This window comes from Penicillium cosmopolitanum, assembly GCF_028827165.1.
Source record: "Penicillium cosmopolitanum strain IBT 29677 chromosome Unknown utg000005l:1.0-4006212.0:1.0-4009387.0, whole genome shotgun sequence".
NCBI lineage: Eukaryota > Fungi > Ascomycota > Eurotiomycetes > Eurotiales > Aspergillaceae > Penicillium > Penicillium cosmopolitanum.
The window spans coordinates 1,138,570-1,157,813 of NW_026622675.1; the positions used below are offsets into that span (position 1 = coordinate 1,138,570).

At 50.2% G+C, this 19,244-nt stretch overlaps 5 protein-coding genes across 5 annotated transcripts; 2 read left to right on the forward strand and 3 right to left on the reverse strand.

Moving 5' to 3' along the window:
- Nucleotides 1-165: 165 nt before the first annotated feature.
- sar1 (Arf family GTPase SAR1) lies at nt 166-1,410 on the forward strand (the record flags this gene model as incomplete). Its single annotated transcript, XM_056628108.1, has 4 exons — nt 166-184; nt 476-579; nt 852-957; nt 1,070-1,410. 4 exons carry the CDS (start codon nt 166-168, stop codon nt 1,408-1,410), a joined length of 570 nt encoding a protein of 189 aa, XP_056490842.1.
- Nucleotides 1,411-3,000: 1,590 nt separating this feature from the next.
- On the reverse strand, nt 3,001-4,258 carry glcA (type 1 serine/threonine-protein phosphatase catalytic subunit GLC7; the record flags this gene model as incomplete). Its single annotated transcript, XM_056628109.1, has 5 exons — nt 3,001-3,096; nt 3,176-3,475; nt 3,603-4,005; nt 4,037-4,059; nt 4,082-4,258. 5 exons carry the CDS (start codon nt 4,256-4,258, stop codon nt 3,001-3,003), a joined length of 999 nt encoding a protein of 332 aa, XP_056490843.1.
- A 1,872-nt stretch (nt 4,259-6,130) lies between these two features.
- On the reverse strand, nt 6,131-8,698 carry N7509_003473 (leucine-rich repeat domain-containing protein; the record flags this gene model as incomplete). The annotated part of the gene is made up of 2 exons (XM_056628110.1): nt 6,131-8,524; nt 8,657-8,698. 2 exons carry the CDS (start codon nt 8,696-8,698, stop codon nt 6,131-6,133), a joined length of 2,436 nt encoding a protein of 811 aa, XP_056490844.1.
- Nucleotides 8,699-13,193: 4,495 nt separating this feature from the next.
- N7509_003474 (patatin-like phospholipase domain-containing protein) lies at nt 13,194-15,398 on the forward strand (the record flags this gene model as incomplete). The annotated part of the gene is made up of 2 exons (XM_056628111.1): nt 13,194-14,633; nt 14,682-15,398. The coding sequence occupies 2 exons, from the start codon at nt 13,194-13,196 to the stop codon at nt 15,396-15,398; spliced, it is 2,157 nt and encodes a 718-aa protein (XP_056490845.1).
- A 1,207-nt stretch (nt 15,399-16,605) lies between these two features.
- Nucleotides 16,606-18,689, reverse strand: N7509_003475 (amidase family protein; the record flags this gene model as incomplete). Its single annotated transcript, XM_056628112.1, has 2 exons — nt 16,606-18,188; nt 18,308-18,689. 2 exons carry the CDS (start codon nt 18,687-18,689, stop codon nt 16,606-16,608), a joined length of 1,965 nt encoding a protein of 654 aa, XP_056490846.1.
- Between the last annotated feature and the right edge of the window lie 555 nt (nt 18,690-19,244).

Here is a 19,244-nt window from a genome sequence, read left to right on the forward strand (position 1 = left end):
CCTCAGGCAGCAATCCCTCTCAATTCCGAAAACAACATTCAACCTGGCTTCTTGCCTCTCCTCCTCTCCATCCATCACCGTCGCCCCGCTCACGTCCAATTTTGAGTCCCGACCTCAGACTCCATTTCCTTCGATCCCTCCCTTCTGGCCTCCTAGCTTTTCACCATGTGGATCGTCAACTGGTGTAAGTGCCCGACCAGACCCGACCATCACCCTACCACTTTGTCCGCGCCCATGAGACCGAGAAGCACCCACTGGAAGATTAGATGCTCGCCCATCTAATACGTGCTACGATATCCTCATGTCTGAATGCGCGGGCAATAGAGGCCGACCGTCAACCCTTTGTCTCGTCCCCCGGGCCCTCACACTTATTGCCGCGGCTTCTGCGCCTGTGATTCTGGGGGTGGGCTGGGTTGGACTTCGATTCTGGGTTCAGCGTTGATACAGTTTTACTGATGCGGTTTTCTCGCTTTAGTTTACGATGTTCTGGCTTCGCTTGGCCTTTTGAACAAGCATGCCAAGCTCCTTTTCCTCGGTCTGGATAACGCCGGCAAGACTACCCTGCTGCACATGTTGAAGGTGAGTCGAGTCGAGGTCGAAAGAGTTGCGGCTTATTCCGCGGATGACAGTGGGCGATGTGATATGATCCGGCACTTGGATCGGGTATTGGAATCCAGCGAGATATCTGGAATGCGACTCGGGTCAGCGCTCGAGCAGGCAGACTGGGTGGATATTCTGGATTGCTGATGGCCGATTTGGGACTGGCTGGTGTCATACGGCATTTGATTGCTTCGGATATGAGATGAGTGGGATATGGATGGCATGATGACTGACGATGTCGACTCTTATAGAACGACCGTGTTGCTGTGCTCTCCCCAACCGCCCACCCTACTTCCGAGGAACTGGCTATCGGTAACAACCGCTTCACGACCTTTGACCTGGGTGGTCACCAGCAGGGTGAGTGATCGATCCCTCGTGCACACATATCCCCTTCCCTCCTGCTCCACCTCCACCTTCACCTCCATCCCAATCGATATCAGCTTGCTAAACTATCTTCTGTGAATAATAGCCCGCCGTCTCTGGAAGGACTACTTCCCCGAAGTTAGCGGTATCGTTTTCCTCGTCGACGCCAAGGACTACGAGCGCTTCCCCGAGTCCAAGGCCGAGCTCGACGCCCTCCTCGCGATGGAAGACCTGGCCAAGGTCCCCTTCCTCGTTCTCGGTAACAAGATCGACCACCCCGACGCTGTCAGTGAGGATGAGCTCCGCCACCAGCTTGGTCTCTACCAGACCACTGGCAAGGGCAAGGTTCCTCTCGAGGGAATCCGTCCCATCGAGCTGTTCATGTGCAGTGTTGTCATGAGACAGGGTTATGGCGAGGGTATCCGCTGGTTGTCGCAATACGTCTAAGCTTCCCCATCTCTCTCTTGTTGAATAGAGAAGAAAAAGCCGAAGACGATCCGATCTCCGAGGGTAATTTGATTTATTCGAATTGCCGCCCACCCTTCCTTCATACCCTTTTGATTTGAGCGGAATTTGGAATTATACGCCTCGCTGAGGATTGTATTTCTTTTCTCAAATCAAACACACCCTCACTCATACATTCCACCATTACCCCCACCCCCATCTTCCTTTCCCCTTCCCCTCTTACTACGCCTTGATGTGTCACTCTACAACTTGTAACCTCCCCCAAATGCATGTCTTTGATTTTCTTTCCTTTGATTATGCCTCGATTGTTTCCACTGCTGCCTGTTAGCCGGTGACTTTGCTTCGATTGCTCCATATAGTTCCAACTAAAAACATTCCCAAACATCTTCGTCAGTAGAAGTGTATGCCGAATTGAGGTTGGTGTAGTATAGAGTAGAATACGGCATAATTTACGGGCCTTGTATCTAAGCCTAAGCGAAGCTGACGAATTACGTGCAACCCTGGGAATCAAATCAAGTCACCCCCGACCAAGACCGAAGGATATTTCAAAAGGCTACCCAGGCTACCCAGCCTACTTCGGTTGCAAGATTGCCGCCATAGCCGAGGTAGAGATTATATGGACAACAGCTTGAGCTTAATTGAGACGAAAGTTGCAAACGGGATGAAATGCATTTAATGAACTAAACTGATGCGCATACAGAACTTGAAACATCTCAAGTCAAAGTCTAGACGAATATCGATCCTTCTATCCCCATCTCGATTCCAATCCTCTAGAAGGAATAGGAGAGGAAAAGGAAACAAGGAAAGAAAAGAAAGACGACCTAGAAACCTACACCTGTACCGGGTTTACCTACCACTCACTGGCCGAGAGTAATATAGTGGGAGGGGGGTTTAGGCCAGTCAAGACTCAGACGGATAAATTAAAAGAGGCAGGACAACACATGCGTTTCAATTCAAACACAAGACCGATAAGACAGAAACAGTTGGAAAAGATAAGAGATAAACCAGGTGTGCCCCCGCCGCCTTTCCAGGATGCCGAGAGGAAACATTCCGTCCAGATGGTAAGAAACAAAGGTAGGATCGACTATGGAAAAGAAAAGAAAAAGGAAAAGCGGGAGAGAAAAGAGGAAAGAAAAAGGGGGAAAGAAAAGGGAAAAGAAAGAAAAAAAAACCAGTCCAACGGAGGAAGAAAATAGAAGAATGTCGATGATAAGAAATTGTCGCTCCGTAATCCAGAGGTCGCGGGTTGTCGGCCGGAAATGATGGAGACGGGTCTTCCTCGCTTGTCGAACGGGGGTAGCCCGAATGATGTCGTGTATAGAAGGCTGTTCAATAAGGGATTATCGCGGAATCGAGAGGTATGGAGGTGATGGCGTGTGGGCTACACCCGGTTGCGTGAGGGTTCCTCGGTCGTTCATCGCTTCGTAGGTCTTTGATTGAGGGGAACTCGCGGCGGAGGTGGTGGAAAGGTTGGATGTCATGGCGGGATGTAGGGAGGGTTTATCGATGCGATCTGAAAAAAGGCTTATCTCCGCCCGAACCTGCTGCAATGGAAAAGCTCGTATTGATCCTTTATTTCTTTTTTTGTTTGCGCGGAGGAGTGACTGATCCGCTAGAGCTCATGCTCCCGTAAACGTACTTTTGTTTCTTTTCTGCTGGTTTCAGGATCTGTTGAGAAAAAAGGTTGATTCGTCAGTTTCTCGGAGGAGAAAAAAAAGGAATGTTTTCAAGTATCAGGTTGACATACCTGGAAGGAGCAGAGTAGGCTCTCGTCGACGCTCATCATGGCACCTGCATTGTCGAATTCACCACAGTAGTTGGGCGCACTGAATAGTGTGACGAGTTGGCGCTTGGAGAAGAACTCGTAGCCATCTTCCACAACCTGGTGGGCTCGGCATATCAAATCCATATCGTGTTTCTGCAGGAAGCGTGACACCACATCGGGACCAAATGTGAAAGATACACCACGGTCGTTTTCGCTCCAACCAGTGATATCCTTGTCTGGATCGGACCACAACAGATCGCAGAGGAGACCGCAGTCAGGAATCTATTTTAGTCAGCGAATTTGGCCCTTAAGCCGCAGGAACTCCGTCAAACAGTTTTTGACAAATCTCGAGTCAAACAAAACATGGCACGTGCCGGGGAAAACATCGCAACAAAGAGGGGGAACGTACATCAGTGGGACGCATGACTCGGCGAATCTGCTCCATCGAGTTCAGGTCGGGGCTCAGGCCACCGTGCATGGTGAAGATCTTCTCGTCAATTATGGCCGCGATAGGCAGGCAGTTGAAGCAGTCGGTGAAGGTCTTCCACAGCTTGATGTTGTATCGGCGCTTGCACTCATCGTAGAAACCATAGATACGGTTGATAGAGGCGCACTCGTGGTTACCACGCAGGATGAAGAAGTTCTCGGGGTACTTGATCTTGTAGGCAAGGAGCAGGCAGATGGTCTCCAGGGACTGCTTGCCGCGGTCGACGTAATCACCGAGGAAGAGGTAGTTGGCCTCCGGGGGGGAATCCACCGTATTCGAACAGACGCAAAAGGTCGTAGTATTGGCCGTGAATATCACCACAGATCTGACAAAGAAAACAGAAAAAAGTTAGAAACGCGGGTCCCCGCAGGGAGCCACCCTTAAGGTCGGATAAGACATACCTTGATGGGGGCTTCCAACTCCAGCAGGATGGGCTGCGAGATGAAGATTTCACGGGCCTTGGTGCACAGGAAACGGATTTCCGATTCCAGAAGCTGCACTTGCTTACCGGGCCGGCTGCCCCTCACCTCCAGGAGCCGGTCAATAATGGAGTCCAGATCGACGTCTTGGTCAGCCATTATGGGCGGTCTGTAACGAAAGACAAAGAAGAGAAGGAAACGAAGAAAAGAAAACGGAACGAAAAGGACGCGCCGGGGGAAGGGATGACTTCCGAAGCGGGCGTATAACTGATGACGCGGGAACTATGTTCTGCAACAACGATACAAGTTAGTGATGCGTTCAGTTGTTAACAAGGATGTCAGTCCGATTTGCAAACTCTAGGTGGGTGCCCAGAGAGACAGACGCGTTCCTGATAGGAATTTTTTTTTGGCCACCCGAATTTCTGCCCGGGCTTCTTTTCCCCCCTTGGTAGAATTTTTGAGGACTTGGAAAATAGCAGAACGACTCACCAACAACCAAAGCTCAATGAGATCAGAGGTTCTTCACAGATAAGGGCCTTTGCGGCCGCGACTGTTTTAAGAGAGGGTCTGGCAGGGATGCCAGACGGTGGTGGACGGGGTACCTCTCCGACTGTAAACTGGCGGGCAGCTCGATCGAGAAACGAATACGATGCGTGCGCTTATTGAATTTGGCCGACAGTGATCGAGGGTCGGGTCAAATCAAGTTGTCGAGTCGATTTGGGTGGGATGAAGGGAGGGGGGTCGGTGGTTCCGAGCGATCGAAGTTTTCCGTGTGGGGGTGAGAGGGTGAGAAAAGGGGAGCAAGTCAATCCAGGGAGAAAAGCTTTTTAGAACCGAACGGTGTGAGCGATACGGAGAAGATGTTAAGCAGCGTGGACGCGATGGAGTGAGTTTGGCCTCGAAGGGTGAAGAGAGGAGAATCTTGCGCAGGGAGAGAAGCGGGAAGTTCCCAGAGTTTGTGTTTGCCGTGTTTGGTTTGGCCTCCGCGGTTATAGATCGGCCTGAGTTATAAATAGTCCCTTTTTTCAAGTTCAACTTCCTATGGTGAAGTCTGTCGGATCAATTCCAGTGGAATTTACTTGCACTTATGTTTACACTGAGTCTGCACACCATCATGCCCTCTTCCCCTCTCTTCATCATGCCAGGTGTTGGAGGGGCTGACTTTGGAGCTGGTCGAGACCCTCCTCGTCTGCAACCCAGGAGGCCCCAACACAGCGACCAGAGCACCGGGCTGCAGTGCGATTACACTTATATACTCGGAGAGAGACCCCAAGGACCAAGGTGCTGCAGCTCTCTGACTCCTAGTGCCCTGCTGCGGTTTCCAAGGTTGTTTGGGTACCCGGTGATCATGCCAAACCAGACCGCGCGTCACATCGCGATATGTTGACTTTTGACTTCCCAACACTGACAGGTTGACCCACGATGAAAGAGAACCACCGCCTACTCTCTACGGAAGACACGGAATTGACAAAAGACTTGTATTATCTTCTGGGGCACATATCACTGTCATGGCCCATGAGAAATCTGCACAACGCAACCGCCGAGAGCTGGAAATAACAAAAGGGGAATAGAGCAATCGATCCACCAACGCCTGAGATAAGAACAACGACGAAAAAAGGTACAATAAGCGCGCTCTAGACAGAAGTCTTCAACGGTGCCTACCGGAAATGGGTGAGGAAATACCGCAAAGAAGGACATTTTGAGGCCAACAACGAACAGACACAAGGGGAAAAGTGCAAAAAAAAACAGAATGGGTACAAAGAAACAGAACGCAGCAAAAACGGCCGTAAATGTTCATACATCCAACCCACCATAACTCGTAAGTCATCGAAACGCCATTAACAATGCAAAGTGATCAAGTAGTTCAATAGACATACTTGCCAGGGTCAAAAATTATCCCGAAAAAAAAGTTGTGCCGGTTGCTTTCCGAGGCCCGGTCACAGTGAGTGGGGAGAGGAGTTGAAATATGTAATATGGGTGATGAGAGGAAAGACAGATTTCCTCGATGAAAAAAAAAAGTCATAGCGGCTATTAGCCGCCCAATACGTGGCCGCCGCTCAATATAGCAAGGCTAGTCGACCGCGTGATGGATGCTGGTGGTATTGGTGAGTGGTCCAATCCGTTCGGTGTAAGATGACCCGGCAGGTTGTTTTGAGAGTTATCCCAAGGATGATCTCCAAGAACCGTGATCCAATTCTGTCCGACTTCCTGTCGTAGAGCTTCTAATTGCTGACGGCAGAGCACCTCATCCAAGGCCCAATCCTTTCCCGCCGCCGGTTGCACAACAGCGGGCTGGACGTGGGATGAGCTCGCCAACTGTCCAGGCTTGACAGGGCTCTGGATACTGGAGGATCCTGACTGAGTCGCACTATCCAATTTCCATTGGTGGTCGTATGGGAGGATGATGGAGGGGCTAATCGGAGAATAGATTTGCTGCGTGGGCAAAACTGGCGGCATTGACGGCCCAGAACTACCCAAACCGTCCGTTGTGAATGGGTTATCCGTCGATATATCGGCGATTCTTCGACGGTTGGTCTTCTTCCGGCGGCCAGTTCCTGTTTCATGATCTTTCCGCTGTGTCGTCTTGGCATACACTTCCAATTCGTCATCTTTTGGGCTGGGAAGAGGAATACTTTGAGCAATGACCGTGTTAGTGGGTTTATGCACCACGGTGGACTGGTCAGGTACGTTGGAGCGAACCACCGGGGCGCTCTCAGGCTCGGCAACTCGATCGGCTAGTTGTTTCCTCTCGGTGTAGCCGGGACCCCGGCCGTCGATAATGATATCTTCCGAGTACCCCGGGGTGCGACGGAACAAGTTCATGATCACAACTCTGTAACCAGAGTGAGTTTTGGTAAAGGGGTTGCCGGACACCCAGATCTCCCGTATTTCAGGGAGGCTGGTGAGACGAGCCAGTTCGGTCGGATCCATGAGGTTATTGTCACGTAGGTCCAATCTCTCAAGAGACAGCAGGCGTTCGATGCCTGCCAGCGAGCGAAGTCGGTTTCCTCGAAGGTTGAGTGCGGTAATAGCCGGAAGGGGATTGCGCGAAAGGGAGTGCAGCGACTCAATCATGCAGTGGGAAAGGTTCAAAGCTCGGAGCGCCATGAGAGATGCAAGGCTATCGGGAATCTCTGTCAGGAGGTTTGAAGAGAGGTCAAGCGAGTTCAGGGAGTTGGCCACAGGAGCGAGGCTGGCAGCAGAGATTGATGTCAGCGCGTTGTCAGGTAGACCCAGATGGCGCAAGAATCGCCATTTCGATGGAGGGAGAACCCCTGGAAGGAGGGTGGAGGAGCTTCCAGTCCGATAGCCAGCCGACGTATCACTCGAGTTGGAGCTACCGGAGCCCGTTCGTCGAATCCGCGCTGATTGACCACGGGCGTGACGCTGGTGGCTCTGCTTCGCGGCTGGGCGACTTGGTGAGATGCTGTCCGCTCTCGAACGAATATTCCCGCCTTCAGAACTGCCTCGAATCATAGGTGCGGACCTAGGGCTGGTGCTACTAGCCAGCGCGGTCTCAACAACGGGCGAGCCAGGAGCAGACAGCGATGTATGGTCCGGTGCACGGACAGGCTGTGTAGAATTGCTATTCGTCCACCCAAGCGGCGGAGACTGTTGGGACTTTGTCGAACGTCGTCGTCGCTTGTCCATGTCATCCAGCACGATTCGTGTCAATAGATCCGCAGGATCATCCAGATGAGCCCGCTTAATGGAGAGAGTTCGCAGCTGTTCAGACAGTCGGTCCCAGCCATAGAAAGAACGGTAGTCTATGTCAATGATCTCTAGAGCACTCAAGTTTTTGAAGGAGTGAAGCGGCACAGCCGTATCGAAGGGAAACTCTTCGTATCCTCGAATCAAACAGGCTCGGTGGTCCGGGGCAAGGCGCAAACAAGGGATTTTGGTGAATGCAGAGTAAAGATACTTTAGGTCTGCCTCTAGAGCAACCTTGGCCCTTTCCGATTTAGAGGATGACTCCTTGGATCCTAGACCAAACGAAGACCAGAGACCACTCATACCCGACATGACACTACGGACACTGGAGACGGAGTGGATAGAGGCTCCATCACCCTTAGATCGCTGTGGCTTATTCAGGAAGGACACGTAGGACTGAGAGACCTCGGTATGGATGTTCTCCAACCGGACGTTCATGGGGCCCACCGCAATCGAAAGATCCTCGAACTGTGAGAGCAAATAGAAGAGGTGGTGTGGAGTGAGGGTGAGTTTTGCGGGTTTGATACTCTGCGAGGTAAATTTCAGTGCCCCAAAAGATAAGGCGGAGGCGAGAGTCGTGGGGGAGAATGCCGAGCCATTCGAGTTCGAGGAGCTCGCGGGCGATTGCGCTGTCACCACATTTTTGGATTGGCGTCGGAGTTGCAAAGCGTTTGCGAGCGCTTTTTCGTGGGTACGAACGAAGCTGGCGAGGTTCTATAGGACGATAGGGGAAAAAAGGATCAGCCAAAAAGAACCCGAGGACCAGATGCCCAAAAAAAAGGCACGAGAAAAAAAAAAAGATAGAGACGGGCGATCATCGCAACTGGGAAGTGGGGGCGGACACACCTTGATGAAGAGTTGTCCATCTTCAGTGTTCAACTTCTCCATGGTTGGAGAGGAGTCCAGCGAGGTAGGATCCTAGCTCGGAGAACTCTGAAGAGGATGGCTCAGTAGATACAACCAGAGAGACCCGACATTTTGCTGGTGCGAGCAGGAGAAGAAAAAGGAGCGTGTCGCCTAGGCAATGTGAGGAGTTAGCGCATGCGATTGAGCAGCAGGGTTCAGGGGTAAGGGGAGTAAGTACCTCGTGCGAAAGGAATGTACCAACTTGACAGGTCGGATTATGAACCTGAGAAGGGAAGTGTTTAAAATTAGGAAGATGGGAAAGGTTGGAGGAGGAGGAGAAGGGGAGGAAGAAGGGAAGTCGGTGGTGGCACGGGGTAACAGCTCAATAAGAATGGGAGTGCCAGGCAAAAGATAACAATACACTAAAATTACTAGTCACCTCCAGTAGGTACTCCGTACTCCGTACCCTCGACTACTCTATCAGATTGGTATATTACCGCTGGTATTATTGCGCGGGGTCTGACTCTATCTGTTATTTTATCATTTAAATTTAAATTTAAATTTTTGATTTTACTTTTCGAATTTAATGAATATCATGTACGGAGTACTCATCTTAACTTCAACTCGTACGTATCGCAATGGTCTGATCGCATGGCCTCATTTCCTTTATGTTGACTGCCTACCTCCCCTCACGTCAAGTCACAAACTGTCTCATCTAGACACTTTTGTCACTTGATTGGTATTTTTTATTTCGCGGGTCCCCGTTTTGTCCCTTTTTTTGGCTCTCTTTCTTTCAATTGTACGGAGTATATTACCCTACTAGCTTTCTCTCTTTTCCATCGCCGGTCAAAAAAAAAGCTGCAGGAGACCCCAGTGGGTGGCAAGCCTATGAAGAGGCTATATGGAGGGGCCTAGGATTTAGTTCGCTGCTCGGCCGCGTCTATCAGAAATCTTCGGTTGGATCGACCGGCCCCTCCTAAAAGGGACATGCGACTAGGAATGTCCGTGGTGGTTTGATTTGATCCTGCTGCATGGCTTGTACCGTGTGGATTGTCGCAGCATTCTGAGTCGATCCCCTCGAGCAAGGATAACTCTTGTCTATCGCGCCCGCGGTGGGTCCGCCAAAGTCTCCCCTCCCCTCGATCGACATGGGAAGAGACGAGGGAAAAAAATGAGGAAATGCGATAAGTTGATACGATACTCTCTTGACCCTATCCACACTCCACTCCACCACCACCACTCCCACCTGAGATGCACTGCAAATCCCACGGTGGCGGGTGCTGATCGTCCTGGATCTCACCCACTGCAGCGAAGCAGCCACACCAAAAGGCAACCCAGCCGCCCTCGATGGTGCAGACCGGCTGGGAATGCCGAGAGATGTTTAGCCCAGTTGCCCCGTGCTCTTCCTGGCCCGCTTTTTCTTTTTTAGTGCTAAAAGACCCACTGTGGAAACTCCGTGTTCCCGAGTGCTGTGTCCAGTCTTGGTCGTGGTTTTGCCCTGGCGGTCATCTGCAGTGCACGCTCGTTCAAAGGCGTGCAGCACGTCGTGTGCTATCACGATATGCCATTGGTGGAGATGCATCTCCCCCAGGAGAATATCTGCGTTGCAAGAATCTTCGCAACCATGGGTCATCTGCGAGAATGGAAAATGCAGAGAGGGAACAAAAACCAAAAAAAACCGCCGACCGTTTGGCGCTTTGCAGGGACTCCATGAACTATCGACTGACGAATCACAGGCCTGCATCCATATGGGCATTACGCTATCTGGCGCCATCCGGGTCAGCTCGCACTGACATCTGACATTCTCGGGTGGAGCCTACGATGTACATACTACTACTACTACTACTACTACTACTACTACTACTATTTTTTTTTCCTTTTTGGAGAGCGGCGTCGAATATCGTGGTGGAGCACTCGGAGTAAAGCCTCTTGTCGATGACATCAAATGTCTCCAATATGGATATTGGCATCGGGATAAGATGTCATTCTTTTGCTCATCTCTGAGTCTTCAACTCACGATGGACTTGACTTCGTTTACACCGCTCCCGCATTCCGGTCCGAAGGGGTAAACCTGGGCGTTGGCCGAGCCATGGTACTACGCGATCCCCTTGGTTTCATCTATGTGAATACGGCCGGGATACTGTTGACAGGTCGCACCCGAGGTCGCTTATAACGGCGTTCCATGCTGTTTCAGGACCAGCCTGCATCCATGGACATGAAGAAGGTTTTAAGGTCTATTAAATGAAAAGTACGGAATATATTGTGCATGTTCCTCTACTTCGAACTTCGACCGCTTTGAAATAGTACTCGTACGCGCAGGGGCATGGCATCGGACTGGTAGAGTCAAAATCCCCCTGAAGCCGATCTCTCAAGGCGCGGGGTAGTCAAACAATTCCATGACCATTCACATTCCTTGGACCATGGCGCCGCTGGACGCTCGGTTCAACCTCAGATCCCAGCCCACTGCAGAAAGCCTGCATTTGCAAGGAGTTCGCATGCAACATCCTTGCATATCCGTATACATAGAGTACATTGTACTACTGTTATGCTTTTCCCCTTTACCATCAGGTGTCATTGAGAGAGAGAAAAACACAACACTTTTACCCCGCCCAATTGAGGAATGTTGAGCACATGGAAATTGCGATAGTATGGCCGAAAAGGGGGTAACATATGATATGCGATCATCCACTTGATCGCCCCGCCCCCTTCCTGGGTATACCTACTACGTATGCCGTCCCAGAGGAGACGAATGAAGCAGCCCTCGGGCGTTGGCCGGCTCTCCACACCTGGGCGATCTATCCAGCACGAGCATACGAAGGAGATATCGCGGGGGCTGCGCTTATTGGACGTGCCCTGGTCATTTGCAGCATGCGCCAAGACCAGTGTGGCTCGCTGAGCCTTCGCAGGTCTTGATACCGAGTGGCCCTGCACTCTATTGGCAAACAATTCGGGATATGCATAGAGACGAATATGGAAAGGCCATCGGGATAGGATCTTTGAAAGCCCTCAAGTGTTGCCCGCCACCAGAGAGAAAACCCGGGGGCGGGCAGGGTGTTAAACCCCCTGGCCCTACGGTAGACCGAATGTAGAATTAGAGGCGGCTACCGCGCAACAAATTCAGTTTACATCCAGTTCTGTGTTTTTGTACCTCCATCGTCTGCGTGAGATCAGTCGCATTCATCCTTTTGCCGCTGGTCTACTGTACACAGCTGAGGGGCTGAGGTCCCAGGAGGAGCGAAACACAACGCCATGGAAATGTTTGCTTTTTTTTTTCCTGACTCAAGGATTCACAGAATTTCAAGTCGATCGACATGATCAGCATCAAGGGTCGCAGATGACTGGGAAAGGAGTCCGGGTCACGCCGAAAAGAGCCTAATTAGCGACCAATCCTAAGCAAAGGCCCACTAATATGTAGGCTATCACCACGAACAGGGTCAGGTGATCTCCAAAGGCAGGTATTTGAGTGGACGACGCCCGCCAGTTGGTTGAAGTTGGCCCCCAATTCAAACCAATCGACAGTCGTAGGTGTAGTGCCACTGTGCAGCCCGCTAGCGCGAGAGACCTCGGGTTCCGCTGCACATCCGATATCGCGCCCGGGTCGCATGCGGCTAAATCGACAGAGTTAACTTCTCGTCAGCCCATAGGACGCTTTCCTGGCCCTCCATTTCGGTATATTGTCTCAAAATTTTCTTGGGTCCGCCAATCAGCAGGGGTCAATGGCCATCTCCGTTGAGATCTGAACGGGCTACCATCTAGCGGTGAAGTGATGCCGCTATGCCATACATCTGTGCATGCGCCGGAGGTTTTTGGAGGGGTAGGTGCAGCCTGCAGGACGTGGACTGATACACATTACGTAGAAGATCCGGGGAGAGGGTCATTGTCCAATGATTCATGAATATTACCGGAGGAGAAGTGGGAAAGGTAGGAGGGTGTGGGTGTAGTCCGGAGAAAGAATATGCGGGTTGTCCGTACGGGCTGTCCGGGCCATGCCATCATCAGGACTGGGCTAGTATTCCACGACGTTTCGACGAAGAATTGGAGCTACGAATCTTGTTGCACGAGATTAGGCCATTGGCAGATCCCAATTGCTCTTGCGTAACACTCCGTGTTAGGATGGGATGGTACAATCTCGGAAATCGGACGACACCTCTGGAACAACTGCCGTCCACGGTCTCTTGACAATATTCGTAGATGGAGGGGTTGGAGGGGTCGGAATATCTTCTGATAATCCTCATACGCCTTCGAGGCGGTCTGGTAGTATGAAAGTCAAAAAAAAAGGTAGTTCCCGCCAATGCAAAGAATCGAACCATGGTTGAACCAGAACAATAGCGCTGTTTCCTTCCTAAGGTTGTCTCCTTATCTGCGGGGCAACGGTCACTAGCCACACTCATTCACCAGCCACACTCAACCCCCACTGCGGAGTGGCTGGTGGGTCTTGGCACGTGACGCTGACGTCGTATGCTGAGGAGCTTCCCCAACCGGCTTTGTTTCATGATGTTCCTGTTCCTGCTTTCAACGCCATGCATACATGGTGAACATGACTTCTGAGGAGAAAAAGCAGCAATCCGACCCCTTCGACCCGGTCGGACTGCCAGATTACGACGAAGATTTCATCGATCCGGACGACCTACGTCGATTCGAACAAGCACTCAATGCCCCCGAAGCTTCTCCATTGGTAGCCCTTAACGACTGGCGTCCTATCAACCAACGTGTACGCAAGACCCGCGGTCGCCGCAAGAACCCAAAGCGAAGCAAGGATGAAACAAGAGAAGGCGTCCTATACACAGTCCTCAAATGGCCCTTCCTCTTCACGGTTTTCGCATGGATCGCCGTGCTGAGCCTTGGCTACGTTTTGGTCAGAGTCTACATCTTCCTATATGAGCAATGGGTCACATGGAGGGGGAAGAGGCAGAGGCTGAGAAAGGATCTGTCGGTACAAAAGAACTATGCAGATTGGTTGAAATCAGCCCAAGCGCTGGATGCCCATCTCGGCAATGAAAGCTGGAAGCAGACCGACGAGTACGCTTACTACGATCATATCACGATTGATAAAGTGGTGGCACAGCTGAAGAAAGCAAGGGCGGATACGGAGTGGGAGGCTGAGCATGGTCGGGTGAGTGTCAACGACATTCCGGCCGTGGAAGAGCTTCGGTCTCTGTTAGAGGCTTGTGTGAAGAACAACTTTGCAGGAGTGGAGAACCCTCGAATCTACAGCGAGGCCTATTCGGGAACCAAGGAGCTGGTTCAAGAATATATCGATGAGGTACATGCGTGTATTCAGCTGGTACTGAGCAGCAAACAGGCCGATCGGGAAGCCAAATATCAGCATTTCAAGCACCTCGACACCAACTTCGGAAGGACCGCGCTATGCCTCTCGGGCGGAGCTACCTTTGCGTACTATCACTTCGGGGTAGTCAAGGCGCTGCTGGATAATGGTGTGCTGCCAGAACTCATTACTGGTACATCGGGCGGAGCACTAGTTGCTGGCCTGGTGGCAACCCGAACCGACGAGGAGCTGAAGCAACTGCTGGTACCGGCACTTGCCCACCGAATTCGCGCCTGTCACGAAGGTATCACAACGTGGGTTCGTCGTTGGTGGAAGACAGGTGCTCGGTTCGATACACTAGACTGGGCTAAACAATGCAGCTGGTTCTGCAGGGGTTCGACTACTTTTCGAGAAGCCTATGAAAGAACTGGCCGAATATTGAATGTGTCCTGCGTGCCCTCGGACCCCCATTCTCCTACTATTTTGGCAAACTACCTGACATGCCCCGACTGTGTCATCTGGAGTGCCGTGCTCGCCTCAGCCGCCGTGCCCGGCATCCTTAATCCGGTCGTTCTGATGACCAAAAAGCGGGACGGTACACTTGCCCCATACTCATTCGGGCACAAGTGGAAAGACGGAAGCTTGCGGACCGATATTCCCATCAAAGCGCTGAACTTACATTTCAATGTAAACTTCACGATCGTATCTCAGGTAAGATTCTATCCTTGGTGAAAACGTCAGCCACTGATACTGCTTTAGGTCAACCCGCATGTGAACCTCTTCTTTTTTAGCTCCAGAGGAACCGTGGGGCGACCGGTCACCCACCGCAAGGGACGTGGCTGGCGTGGTGGGTTTCTCGGCACCGCTATCGAGCAGTACATCAAACTCGATCTTAACAAATGGCTTCGAGTCCTACGCCATTTAGAGCTACTACCTCGGCCACTGGGGCAAGACTGGAGTGAGATTTGGCTACAAAAGTTTAGTGGCACTATTACGATCTGGCCTAAAAGCATCGCTTCCGACTTCTACCACATTCTCTCTGATCCAACGCCCGAGCGGCTCGCTCGCATGATTCAAACCGGTCAGCAAAGTACTTTCCCTAAAATTCAATTCATCAAAAATCGACTTAATATCGAAAGGGCGATCATGAGAGGGCTCCAAGAATGTTCCGTCACCGGGGGCCGTTCATTGTCCCCCATTCTATCACGCCGGCGCCATAACCCGGAGTCTGAGCCATCTGACGCTTTGCTTAAGCGACTGGATGAAAACCTACCTGAAAGAAATAGCGACTCTGGATACAAGTCCGAGTCGCATTATCTGGATTTCTCTGATGGCATGTCGCACTCAACCGCCTCCTCGCGCCCTCAGACCCCGACTTCTAGGAGGGGTAGCCTTATGGAGGAGATGCGGCGCCAGTCGGCTGTCTTCTTTGATGATACTGACTTGTATGGTGACGAATATGCTGTAGTCACATGAGTTTCTTTTCGTGGCGGCTTAAGCGCCTATTTTATGGGAGGTGGCCAACCCATGACGTTGAACAGAGTGTTCCCCCTTTGAGCAAGCTGCAGCCCTGTCTTCCGTCATGAAGCACCCCCACCCAAAACTGATATTCGATATGACAGGCGGCTCCTGCTGATCTCTTTGTATGAGGGGCGGATACTTTCGGGTCTGACTTCCCTTGACTATCTGTCTCATCCTAGGGTACCCGCGCCCCCGCTTTTCGAAGGGTCTTACATTCGCATGCCAAGGAGTTTTGATTTTTAGCCTGGATACATATTATATCACATTATTTTTTTTTGAGTTTTGCGTTTACCCCTTTGCAAATTTCTCACGATTCTTACGATCTTGCTGGTTGCCTTTTGTTGGATAAACATAATTACCGTTTATAGTCGGTATCGTCTTTTGTACTATATCTCATCCCATCAATCTTCCTCAACAGAACGAATACAATACATTTTTGGGCAAAGTTGACCTTCATGCAACATAGTAGTCGTGATAGACATGGCTGATGTCATCGTGCCTCTTGGCCCCGCACTGGAATTTCTGCTATCTTAACAATCAAGGGCCTCATATTATACTTTAGAGCTAGTGGTAGACTGCCTATGTTGCATGAAGGTCAAGTTTGCCCAAAATGTGTTAAGATAGCAGAAATTCCAGTGCGGGGCCAAGAGGCACGATGACATCAGCCATGTCTATCACGACTACTAAGGTATCAGATCTAATTTTCCACGCTAATGCAATGTACGATGGTGTCACTTAATATATGGCCCAGTCAATATTGTGTGCATGGTAATATCGTCGGGCATGTACAATTTAGGACATGACGTTTTGCAAGGTTGTATCAGTGAAACGATTCAGATTGCTGTCTGTTCTGTATTTTTTTGAGATATCAACACCGACGCAAATTATAGTATGTTGCATTTTTGCTTTTCTGTTTTGGAAGGGGTACAAATCTACTGTCTTGATAATTGATCTACCCAGAATTCTATTCGTGGGAAAAGATTCAGTAATGATGGCTCACCGATCAAGCTTTTAACACCATTAGGGCAGACCTTTCATTTTGGTGCTTAGGTTAAAATTTGCTATAGACCTAGGGCATGTCTGAGGCTCTATGTGCTCCAACACATACTAATTAGCTAGAAAGTATACAAGTTTGAGCTATATTTCCAAATATATGTATTATTCAATCTAACAAGAACATCGAAGCTGCACATCGTCCATTGGCCAAAGAAGCAATCACAACAACCAGAAATTGATTCTTTGGCACTTGGCCGATTTCTGGAAATCGCTCAAGTCGTTCCGGTCGAGAAATCGTCGTTTCCCATCTCCACTTCTCATGACTGAACTGGCCCACGAGAGATTCTTCACCGTTGACAAATATCTGGACAGAAGACACTCCAACCTCTGGAATGCTCGATAGCACAGTGCCTTCCATCGAGACACGACGGCAGATCTTCTGCTTCACTCCCTTTATCAGCTCACTTCTTACTGTCCTGATTTCGAGAATAGGCCTGGCTTTCATTGAACCCGTTTGGGGAAACGTAGATAGTGAAATATGGTCTGTCGGCAATGGGGGAGTCAACAATGGAACTGTTCGAGCATGAGTTGCTGCTTCGTATGAATATGCATAGCGAAGGAGATCGTTGTCCGAGTAAGCCTTCGATGCAAATGTGACTCCCACAGGCATGCGTTTACTCTTCATTGTGCCCATTGGGACGGTGATGCAAGGGATACCACAATGCTTAAGAGATCTTCCACCGTTAGAATACTTGACCCCGTCTTGTAAAGCATGGGTCAGCGGTTCAATCTCCTCATCACAATTGGCGTATGCAACATCTCCGTTAGTTGGAAAGGCGAGAAGGTCGAAGTCATTAGAATCCATCCAATCCTCGAATTCTCTCTTCCGCATATTTTCCAATGACTGAATAGCTTCCTTTGTGCCAGAAAGTGTATCAATCGAACTTGTCCGATTCCTGACAAAATCAATCATATCAGAGTAGCGAACTTGATTGTTTGCCTCGGTAAATCTTATCGGATCGTCCATCGGGGCGATATGTGGATGGATCTTGTCAGGGTCAGACTCGGGAAGGCTTGAGCAATTCGGGTCGTTGTTCTGTCGGAGGAAGTCATCCCAGGCAGTGGCTATCATTTGACAGCGTTCAATGCTATTCCAGTCGTCGGGCATCCCGGGCACATTGCAGCTTTGTCCTGGAAAGTCCTTTTTGGTATACTGCTCGAGGAAAGGGAAATCGGACTCGATGACTGTAGCTCCAAGATCCTCCAGCGTCGTACACGTATTCTCCCAAAGCCTTTGTACAGATTCCGTGCAGACATGAGACGGCTTTGCAGATTGGATACCGATAAAGCACCTGGGAACAGCAACACGTTTCCCAATAAGTGAATACGGATCCGCTAAAGAGTTGAAGCTGACAGGTCGAACGTCTGATGCATGGGGGATCGGAACGAACTTTTGATTCCTCCAGAAGTCAATCCCTTCCGCTGATATCTTATCATCTGCCACTATGACGTCTAGGAGGGTAAACAGATCTTCCATTGTTCGGGTGTGAGGCACAATAACATCGCAGGTTGGGTAAAGAGGCCATTGGCCTCTATTCGGTATCAAACCCCGAGACGGCGAGTATCCAATGAGCGCATTATTCGATGCCGGCGCCCTTCCCGAAGAAACAGTTTCTCCAGAAAGTCCAAAAGCGGCGAAGCTTGCAGCTGTTGATGTGCCAGACCCGTTGGAGGAGCCAGATGCATAGGCTGTGGTAGAATAGATGGGATTATAGGGACTTTCTGCTCTGCCATAAAGTCCTCGCTGTCCCCGCCATCTGCCATTGCGGGCATATTGGTCTTGCCTATTATTATGGCCCCAGCCTCACGAAGGAGTGAAACGATTGCTGCGTCGTCCGAGGCAACCAGCTCGCTGAATGCAGGAGACCCGGCGGCTACGGTCATGCCTTTGACCTTGAAACTGTCCTTCACTGTGAATGGAATGCCTTCCAAGGGCCTTGGTGGCTGACCGGTTGCCCGATAGTCATCTGATTCTTGGGCTTCCTGGAATACATTCGGATTCAGAACACAGACTGAGTTTAGCGAAGGACCTCGACAATCGTAGTATCCAATTCGGTGCAAGTAGAGTGAGACGAGTCGCACGCTGGATATGGCACGAATATTCAAAGCACGAAGCAGCTCCTTCACACTGGCCTCGACAAGGTTGATTGTATTTGATGCCCCCTCAACATCAAGTGCCGGCATTCTCATAGTAAATTTGTATCTTGCAGGTGCGACAATGCAGAAAGGGTAGGCAGAGAGAGAAGGTAAAATATTATGAATCCTGGGTAGTATCTTGATTGAAATTGATCTTTATATCTAAGTTGCATTGCTTTTGGTCTTTTTCAATTGAATAATATCAATCAATGCTACAATTTGATGCTCGGACCTCCATACTTCGAGAGTACAGAACTCTGTTATGATTGGTGAGAATCAATCTCTCGGCTCGACTTTCCCTTGGGAGCGACCCGGCTCGCATTGCCATTTGTCTCCCAATTTTGGTTGATTCGTCTTTCTTTAGTTTCAAATGGCTAGGAAGGATGCTAGTAATCCTCGCAATGTAAACTATGATGGAGACTGTTGAATTTTTGGGGCTTGGCTCGTCAGTTGTTGATATATTCAGGTTCGTGCTCGCTGTCTACGTATATAATTGTGAGGTATACGCTCACAAACACCCTCAAGTAATAGATAAATCGGAGGCTTGATATTTTCGTCAACAAAAAGTTCATACTATCCAGTTGAATGAGAAGGTTAAGAGTATCTACC